The sequence below is a fragment of the Pleurodeles waltl genome, chromosome 4_2, assembly GCF_031143425.1.
Source record: "Pleurodeles waltl isolate 20211129_DDA chromosome 4_2, aPleWal1.hap1.20221129, whole genome shotgun sequence".
NCBI classification, from domain to species: domain Eukaryota; kingdom Metazoa; phylum Chordata; class Amphibia; order Caudata; family Salamandridae; genus Pleurodeles; species Pleurodeles waltl.
Window position 1 is genome coordinate 862950488 of NC_090443.1, and position 10555 is coordinate 862961042.

Consider the following 10555-nt stretch of genomic DNA (forward strand, 5'->3'; position numbering starts at 1 on the left):
CCCGCCGTCCAGGCTGCGGTGCAAATACACAGAGCTCACTCAGCGGCCCGAGGCAGCGGTTGGGGGTGTCGACGGTGATCCTTGTGAGTCACGCTGTGGCGCCTGGCTGAATCCTTTGCTCAGGTGGCATCCGGTGGCCCGAGGCAGCAGTCATGGGGTGTCAGGTGTGATCCTTGTGAGTTGCGCGTCATCCCTTTTGTGGACATAAAATCCCTATCGGTCCTAGGGAGATGAGTGCAGCAGGCCAGCACACAGGGTGCAAATCACCAGGGCAGTCTCTTCTGGTACACTGTGTGGGTGTAGTAGGCAAGCAGCAGCGTAGTGGTAGTCCCTCCTGCCAGCACCAGTTCAGCAGGCCAACACACCAGAGCAGAAGCTAAGTGGCAGTCCCTCCTGGCAGCACAGTAGGCAGGGTGTAGCAGGCTAGCCCAGCAATTGGTCCAGTGGCAGACCCTCCTGGCAGCACAGCTCCTCGTAGCAAGAGTCTCCCCAGGACCCTTCAGTGAACTAACTCAATGGGCTTTGGGGTCCAGCATGTATACTTTGGTGTCCAGATTCTGGAAGGTTGGGGAAACTTCCAGATCTCCCTTTGAAGTCCCCAGGGACCCTTCCTTGCCCTCCTCGGCTCCAGACACCACGTAGGGGGTATGCAGCCCTTTGTGTGAGAAGAGTCATAGCCCTATTCAGAGTTAAGTGTTTACTCCTCCCTCCCTCCTACTCCAGGAGAGCCCATCAGCCTTTTGATGGGCCATCAATATGCTAATGCCAAATTGTAGGAGGCCGGCCTGGCTTGTAGTGGGTACCAAGGGGTACTTACACTCTGTACCAGGTCCAGTTATCCCTTATTAGTGTAGAAGAGGTGTTTCTAGCAGCTTAGGCTGATAGAAGGTAGCTATAGCAGAGCAGCTTAGGCTGAATTAGGAGACATGCAAAGCTCCCACTATACCACTGGTGTCATATGCACAATATCATAAGAAAACACAATACACAGATATACAATATGCCAAAAGTATCTCAGTGAGTACCCTCAGTATGAGGATGCCAAATATACACAAGATATATGTACACAATACCAAAAATACGCAGTAATAGCAAAAGGAAGTAATGCAAGCAATGTATAGTCACAATAGATTGCAATAGGAGCACATAGGTACAGGGGCAACACAAACTATATACTCCAAAAGTGGAATGCGAATAACGTATGGACCCCAAACCTATGTGAGCTTGTAGAGGGTCGCTGGGACTGTAAGAAAACAGTGAGGGTTAGAAAAATAGCCCACCCCAAGACCCTGAAAAGTAGGTGTAAAGTGCACCTATAATCCCCAGAGAGCACAGAAGTCGTGATAGGGGAATTCTGCAAGAAAAAACAACACCAGCAATGCAACCAAAGTGGATTTCCGACGAGAGTACCTGTGGAACAAGGGGACCAAGTCCAAGAGTCGCAACAAAGTCGAGATTGGGCAGATGCCCAAGAAATGCCAGCTGAGGGTGCAAAGAAGCTGCCACCGGATGGTAGAAGCTGTGGATTCTGCAAGAACGAAGAGGGCTAGAAACTTCCCCTTTGGAGGATGGATGTCCCACATCGTGAAGAAGCTTGCAGAGGTGTTCCCACGCAGAAAGACCGCAAACAAGCCTTGCTAGCTGCAAGGGTCGCGGTTAGGGTTTTTGGATGCTGCTGTGCCCCAGGAGGGACCAGGATGTCGCCACTTGCGTGAGGAGACAGAGGGGGTGCCCAGCAAGACAGCGAACCTCACAGAAGCAGGCAGCACCCGCAGAAGTGCCAGAACAGGCACTACGAAGAAGAGTGAACCGGAGCTCACCCGAAGTCACAAAAGGAGATCCCACAACGCCAGAGGACAACTCAGGAGGTTGTGCACTGCAGGTTAGAGTGTCGGGGACCCAGGCTTGGCTGTGCACAAAGGAAATCCTGGAAGAGTGCACAGGGGCCGGAGCAGCTGCAAATCACGCGGTACCCAGCAATGCAGTCTAGCGTGGGGAGGCAAGGACTTACCTCCACCAAACTTGGACTGAAGAGTCACTGGACTGTGGGAGCCACTTGGACAGAGTTGCTGAGTTCCACAGACCACGCTCGTCATACTGAGAGGGGACCCAGAGGACCGGTGATGCAGTCTTTTGTTGCCTGCGGTTGCAGGGGGAAGATTCCGTCGACCCACTGGAGATTTCTTCGGAGCTTCTAGTGCAGAGAGGAGGCAGGCTACCCCCACAGCATGCACCACCAGGAAAACAGTCGAGAAGGCAGCAGGATCAGCAATACAAGGTTGCAGTAGTCGTCTTTGCTACTTTGTTGCGGTTTTGCAGGAGTCCTGAGCAGTCAGCGGTCGATTCCTTGGCAGAAGGTGAAGAGAGAGATGCAGAGGAACTCTGATGAGCTCTTGCATTCGTTATCTAAAGAATTCCCCAAAACAGAGACCCTAAATAGCCAGAAAAGGAGGTTTGGCTACCTAGGAAGGAGGATAGGCTAGCAACACAGGTAAGAGCCTATCGGGAGGAGTCTCTGACATCACCTGCTGGCACTGGCCACTCAGAGCAGACCAGTGTGCCAGCAGCACCTCTGTTTCCAAGATGGCAGAGGTCGGGAGCACACTGGAGGAGCTCTGGGCACCTCCCTTGGGAGGTGCAGGTCAGGGGAGTGGTCACTCCCCTTTCCTTTGTCCAGTTTCGCGCCAGAGCAGGGCTGGGGGATCCCTGAACCGGTGTAGACTGGCTTATGCAGAGATGGGCATCATCTGTGCCCATCAAAGCATTTCCAGAGGCTGGGGGAGGCTACTCCTCCCCAGCCCTGACACCGTTTTCCAAAGGGAGAGGGTGTAACACCCTCTCTCTGAGGAATTCCTTTGTTCTGCCTTCCTGGGCCAAGCCTGGCTGGACCCCAGGAGGGCAGAAACCTGTCTGAGGGGTTGGCAGCAGCTGCAGTGAAACCCCAGGAAAGGTAGTTTGGCAGTACCCGGGTCTGTGCTAGAGACTCGGGGGATCATGGAATTGTCTCCCCAATGCCAGAATGGCATTGGGGTGACAATTCCATGATCTTAGACATGTTATATGGCCATGTTCGGAGTTACCATTGTGACGCTATACATAGGTAGTGACCTATGTATAGTGCACCCGTGTAATGGTGTCCCCGCACTCACAAAGTCCGGGGAATTTGCCCTGAATGATGTGGGGGCACCTTGGCTAGTGCCAGGGTGCCCACACACTAAGGCCCTCATTCGGACCTTGGCGGGCGGCGGAGGCCGCCCGCCAAAGTCCCGCCGTCAAAATACCGTACCGCGGTCGCAAGACCGCGGCGGGTATTTTGACTTTTCTCCTGGGCTGGCGGGCGGCCGCCGAAAGGCCGCCCGCCAGCCCAGGGGAAAACGACCTTCCCACCATGAAGCCGGCTCGTAATCGAGCCGGCGGAGTGGGAAGGTGCGACGGGTGCTACTGCACCCGTCGCGTATTTCACTGTCTGCTATGCAGACAGTGAAATACTAGCGGGGCCCTCTTACGGGGGCCCCTGCAGTGCCCATGCCATTTGCATGGGCACTGCAGGGGCCCCCAGGGGCCCCGCGACACCCCCTACCGCCATCCTGTTCCTGGCGGGCGAACCGCCAGGAACAGGATGGCGGTAGGGGGTGTCAGAATCCACCATGGCGGCGCAGCGAGCTGCGCCGCCATGGGGGATTCAAATGGGCAACGGAAAACCGGCGGGAGACCGCCGGTTTTCCATTTCTGACCGCGACCAAAGCGCCGCGGTCAGAATGCCCAAGGGAGCACTGTCGGCGGTGCTCCCGCCCCCGTTGGCCCTGGCGGTGCAACACCGCCAGGGTCATAATGAGGGCCTAAGTATCTTAGCACCCAACCTTTACCAGGTAAAGGTTAGACATATAGGTGACTTATAAGTTACTTAAGTGCAGTGGTAAATGGCTGTGAAATAACGTGGATGTTATTTCACTCAAGCTGCAGTGGCAGGCCTGTGTAAGAATTGTCAGAGCTCCCTATGGCTGGCAAAAAAAAAGCTGCAGCCCATAGGGATCTCCTGGAACCCCAATACCCTGGGTACCTCATTACCATATACTAGGGAATTATAAGGGTGTTCCAGTATGCCAATGTGAATTGGTGAAACTGGTCACTAGCCTGTTAGTGACAATTTGGAAAGCAGAGAGAGCATAACCACTGAGGTTCTGGTTAGCAGAGCCTCAGTGAGACAGTTAGTCATCACACAGGGAACACATACAGGGCACACTTATGAGCACTGGGGTCCTGGCTGGCAGGGTCCCAGTGACACATACACTAAAACAACATATATACAGTGAAATATGGGGGTAACATGCCAGGCAAGATGGTACTTTCCTACACAAACTCAAGCTGCATTTGTGTGCCTCTCTAGTGGGAATGCATAAAGCCCAGCTGTCATCTACCTCAGATGTTTATTCAGGGACAGGATGGTTAAAGTAAGAAAATGCCAACTTTCTAAAAGTGGCATTTTCAGACATACAATTTAAGATCCGACGTCATTATAAGTTGTGATTTTACATTTTGAGTCCAGGGACAACAAACTCCATATTTCATTATCATGCCATTGGAAAGTTATACTTACAATATGTTTTAAGGCAACCCCAATGCTACTCTAAGGGAGAGAAAGGCCTTGAAATAGTGAAAAATGAATTTAGGAGTTTTCACTATCTGAGCATGTTAAACTTAAAAAGCACATGCCTAACCTTTTATATATACTGCACCCTGCTCTAATTAGGGCCTACCTTAGGGGTGACCTACATGTAATAAAAAGGAGGGTTTGGGCCTGGCAAGTGGGTGCACTTGCCAGGTCAAAATGGCAGTTTAAAACTGCACACACAGGCTGTCCAGTGGCAGGCCTGAGTCAGGTTTGGAAGGCTACTATGGTGGGTGGCACAATCAGAGATGCAAGCCCACTAGTAGCATTTAATGTCCATGCTCTGGTCCATATGTTACACTTTACTAGGGTCTTACAGGTAAATTAATATGAGAAGCTAATGTTAACATGTTTGGAAGGAGAAATCAACCTGCACTTTAGCACTTGTCAGCAGTGGTAACATGTCCAGACCCCTTAAAGACCACGAAAATTAGGTCAGAAAAAACAGGGGGGGGGGGAGCAAAGTCTGGGGGTGACCCTGCAGATGGGCCATTTCCAACAAAAACCATGATGAGTTATGTAAACACGCAGGACAATGTGGATCTTGGTTTCTCTGATAAGAAAATCTTCAGCTTTGGTGTTCGTGCCCATCAGCCTTGGTTTTGTATGGTGATGCATCTTCTGGCAGACTTGCTGAATGTGAATACAGATGCACTGAGAAGTCTCTGCATGGTAGACCTTGAAATGAAGTTTCACTCTATGGTGGTTCTGATTATCTTTATTCTATTGAGGCCACCTCGTGGATTTGATGACATCTTCGTACAGTGCAATGTGCCCTCTGTTCTGTGCCCTGCTGTTTCTCCTTGGGTACGACTAGGGCACACATTAGATAAAGCATCCGGCCTTAGAAATTTCAGTTTGCTTTACACTTTTCCACTGACCTCCCCAAAGGCAGCAAGGTGACCATCAACCAAGTATGTGTATGTGCTTTGCTGTGCGTTATTGTCGATGTAATATAAACCTGTTCAGGCCAAGCTTTCTGAATTGTGGCATTTCTCTTGAATCTGACTATGCACGTCTTTGCTGTGGGTCTGGGTAGAGTAGCTGCCTGCTTTGCCACTGTTTTTCTGTCTGACTAGTCTTTTAAGTAACCTTTGCTGACCAGTATTTTTTATTTTTTTCTAAAAATGTTTCTCTCATATTTGTTGGCCTACACCATGTGTGGTTTCACTGTGGGTTCCGGGTTTGTTGTTGATGTTTGCCAATACATGCCTCCTTTCTTAGATTAACGTTGATCTTTCAGGTCGATCTTACAGGGTTTTGTGGACTAATGTTGCTGTCCTCAGACGCACCTCATTGGTTTTCATTGCTGAGTAGTTCATTCAAACGGTTATAAACCACCAGGGCATGTATATTTGAGAAGTAGTTGCATACCTTTGGTAACTTTTTTTGGGTGGAGCCTCTGATGTCCTCCAGACTCCTTACCGTCCCGTCCCTATCACCCCCCACCTCCTCTTCTGGGACTTAGCACTGATGGTTATGCGCATTTAAAAAAAATTAAAAAAAAAAAAAAAAAGTTTCCGTTGTACGATATTAATACTTCTGCTGTCAGTGTTGCTTATTTAGATTGTTTTTGTCCATGCTCTCATATCCTTCCTCCTGTGGGTGCTGAAATAGTTCAGGGCAATGACACAGAATAGCATATAATTATACCCTGTGTTATCGCATACACAGGCCGTGTGGAACAGCTCTTGGGAGCCTTTGCAATGACAAAAGTTACTAATGCAGTCTGGTGCCTTAAGATATTTGGTAGGTAAGAAATCTGCTGGAAGAGTAAATATTGACTCGACAAAGCATCACCAAAGGTATGAATGAAATGTGTTCTCTTCAGATACCTCCACCCTGCGTTCCACCAACAAACACATTAAGAATCCGAACCTGGTGGATGAGAGCAGAGCTATTCAGGGAATGCGCAAGTCATTAATACAGATCATACTCCGTGTGAATGTGGCACACACTTTGCCACTGCTCTCAAGCCCAGTATGAAGGAAGATAGTTTAGTTTGTGGACTAGTGGAAGGAGGTCTCTTGGGACTAGTGCTCAGTTCCGAAAAGAAAAGAACTGGCCACTGCCATTTCTGAAATATGTGCTGGACTCTCACCAGCTCCCCGCCAATCCATTCATCTCTAGGTCCTGATGGAAGAGGTGGGAAGGCTGCTGGCCCGAGTGGCTCAAAAATATCAAGAAAATACTAGAAACAAAGCATTTTTTCTTAAGCCAATAAAAAAGAGTAACCATAGGCTAAATAACTTTATACACATCAACAGGTATCTCAAACGCCATGGGCGTGGTGACCTTTTTATCACCGAATGACAGTTCTCTCGTGGTTAGTGATGGGGTGATCGCCCTCCACCTGCATTAAATGGCCTTGCATACTCCAGTCCTGCCCCTTCACGTTTCCTTTACGGTGGATTTATAGATTCAATCTACGCCTCCCCGAATATGCTAAATGTTCTCTATTCCTTTTCAACATCAAACAAGACACATGTTTTCTGTGCTGTTTTATTAGACTTATTGTTCCAGCTTGGATACTAAAAGAACCTTCAACCTGGGAAGAACCAAGGTAATACAGCTCTTTCCTTGTCTTTTTCTTAACGGCCGGGCTGTTTCCAGGTAGCTTCTGTTGCTTTTTCCATCATTTGTATTATATACAAGCAGTAAAACCTCCTCAGGAAGGTAGATTCTTATAGCTTCCATGACAATAGGACTTTTTGGAGGAACCAAAGGCAAAGATCGCTTGTTCATCTAGTTACACCTGGTATCACTGGTGAACTGGTTAAATATGGCTGGCAGCACCCGACGCCAGAGGACTACATTCAGGTATCTTAGTCGTGAACGCACAGCAGCACGAACTGGTTTGAGTTTCAGGTGTTTTAGTGGCTTTTTAAAAAAGTATTTATGTTTTTATCTTTTAGGGCTCCGAGTCTCCCATGATGATCGGGGATCCCAAAAGTGACCTTGATGATGTTGATCCCTGACGTGAATCTCCAAGTGCAAGATATTTGGAAAATCAGAGGTGACTGTGATGTCCGAGGCACCTTTCGAAAGGACCTGTGACTCCACTACAAGCTGCCGGCAGATAGAATGGCTTAACACAGCCAGTATGAGCATTGGAGAATTTTGTTTTTGAAAGAGTTCACAGTACTTTACAACACAGAGAATACGCGAACTGTCACGTAGTAAAGAACATGGACATAATACTGCACTAGCAAGTTTGACAGTCAAACCATGTTTAAAAATTATTTTTTTGTCAAGATTTTATCAACTAATTAAAGTGGTTTAATTTTTTAATATGTGAACCTTAAATGAGTGAATGTAAAGCTGTTGTTTTTTTCTGCAATGCTGCAAACAGAAAAAAGTCTGTTTTATACATAGAAAAAGAATCTGACTATCTTTAGACGTAAAGGGCAGGTTTTTAATCATTCAGATGAATAAATAGGACTATTCAAATTTATGTACAAATGTGTGATAAAGATTTTTTCATTTGATTTGTAAAATATTAATCAGTTTACAAAAATATATTTGTTTTTAATGTCTCCCAGGCAAATTGTACAGCGCTTATGTGGGTTAATGAGAAGAACTCCTGGGTATAACGAGGATGGGGGGGAGGGTTTAATGCAAGGGAAGGTCAGATTGGGGAGAGCATTTATTTCTGGTGTCGGGCAGAGCTTTAGAAATTTCCATTAGGAATGCCGAGAGGTTGGATGAAAATGTCAGTCAGATCAGTTTGCTGATCAGAGAGGACCTCAAATACAAATGATGTTGCCATTGGCAAGAATGATAAATTCATTTTGAAGAGTCCAGAATCTTTTATTTGAAAAGAGCACTTTAAGATAGAATTATGTTACATCTGCATACATTAGATCAGCTTTTCCACTCAAGGAGACATATTGAAAAATCTGTAGTTGTATTCAAGTGATCTGCAATCAATTGCCCTGGCTGTGACATTTCTGAGAAAGTGTTGGTGTACTATTGATTAAATATGATGCACAGCTCATTGAAGAATTGAGGAGCTGTGTGTGTTTTATAAGAATGTTAATATAGGGTATATAATGTTGCTTTATTTGTGAATTTGTTGTCACCAGACATCACTGAATACAAATACAGGTTTACTGGTTCATAAACTATTAGAAGTCACTTGTACTGCACGATTTTTTTTCCGTTTATTGAAAATTGCAGTATATGGGGGTTCTTGATGGTTTATCATAACGCGTGCTTTTGTGCCAAGTTTTTTGTTGTGTTGTAAATCAAACAACTTTACTTTGTCAAATTTCTTTTACAGCTTTGCCTTTATTTTTGGTTCTGCCTTATTTTAACGGTAACGAGGAACTCGATAGATGTGCCTCAACCATATGGATAGATTCAGACAGTTTGCCAAGTGTAAGGCACAAGCAGCCAAAAGTGCCTTTTCTTTTTTAGTTTTCGTTTCATGTACTGCTGCGCGTCTGACTAATCGCCAGTCGTCATTGCGCACAAATATCGAAAATGACCAGTCATTTCATGGTTTAGTCTCCAAAGACAAACACAGTTCAGCTGTGTCGCCAACATGTCATGAAATAGCTGTTGTGCTGCATCCCTTTTTATGTGTACATGGCAGGGTGCCTTTGGAGACCAAGTGTAAAAACAATGAAAATTTAAAATAAAAGAGGCAGGAACATAAATAATCCAGTCAATGTTCTTGCAGTTTTAAATGTGATGTTTAAATATGTTTGTTGACTAAATAATTGATTTCTTCTAACCTCCTTCTGACTTCAATACTTTTGGACAGTGTGTAAGTTGTTTGAGAAATTATTTTGCATTTGCCACAACAACATTTGTCATAGTGACAAACAAAGTCTGCCAATGCGTGGTATCCTTTTCCATATTCTAGTCAGTGATCTGTTTCAAGCTGTGATGCAAATAAAGCAGTTTAAGAAATGCCCATGTTTGTATTGTGTTTTTCCTTAAAATCAAGAGGGATGAGTGTTTGTGATGTAATTTTCTTGTGATAGAGACTTTAACTGTATATTCCTCACCTTAGAATATTCCCCTGACGTCAGACTGGATCTGGAAAATCTGGAGCAGTACCTCTGCACACTGGTAGGTGGAGTTGTGGGGGTCTGCATCTGTGCCAGAACTGATGTTGCGGTGCCTATATATGTGCCACTGCAGTGCCTTGGCCTCAGTTCCTTTCATTCTGCACGAACAATGCATATCCAGAGAGCTATCTTGGTCATTTTGTGGCCAACTTCTTTTGACTTTTTGTCAACATTTTTCAGTTTGGCTCCTAGGGCGCTAGGACATCATTTCCTGGAAAAATCATCAGGGTTCAAGCCTAGCAGGGAGTGCCACAGACAGATATCTATGCCCAATCCCCACTTGGTTTGTGTCTGGTGCTTTTATTCGGCAAATGACCCAAAGGCCTGTGTCAAGTGCAAGTCAGAGGCGATTCGTGGAAGGGGGGGGGGCAATGAAGCTCCTAGCAGCGTGGTAAAAGGAGGTTCTGGTTCACATTCCAGTGGAAGATCTCAGGGCCATGCCATTCGTAGATTGTCCTCCTACTCCAAGACCTCCTTGTCGAAGTCCAGTAAGTAAAAAAAAAGCACAAGAAGAAGTCTAAGCACCCTTCAGCTTCACTTTATCATCATTGTGCTTCTAGGCCCTGCTCCCATATTACACCTGTGGAGCCAGCGTCCGGACTCGCTCCATACTTTCTTCAGTTTGCCAGTGCAGGAGTGACGCCTGTCCAACGTAGGCAATTTTACAGTACCATGCACACTGAGAGGTGCCCCTGCTGGGCTACCATCAGCAGGTTCACCCTCTATGCCAGCTGGGATCTCTGGATCTGGACTGACGGCACCACTGGTCCTTCCAACCACTGTGGTGCTGCTCGACGACAAGCTGATT

At 46.7% G+C, this 10555-nt stretch overlaps 1 protein-coding gene across 2 annotated transcripts in view; it reads left to right on the forward strand.

The window, feature by feature from the left end:
- Nucleotides 1-9590, forward strand: part of USP24 (ubiquitin specific peptidase 24) — a 1409949-nt gene extending 1400359 nt beyond the window's left edge. For both annotated transcript variants that reach the window (XM_069232604.1, XM_069232603.1), the window contains exon 67: nucleotides 7585-9590. In XM_069232604.1, the coding sequence (XP_069088705.1) occupies nucleotides 7585-7647 (63 nt within the window). In that variant the 3' untranslated portion in view covers nucleotides 7648-9590. The remainder of the gene's footprint in view (nucleotides 1-7584) is intronic.
- The last annotated feature ends 965 nt before the right edge of the window (nucleotides 9591-10555 follow it).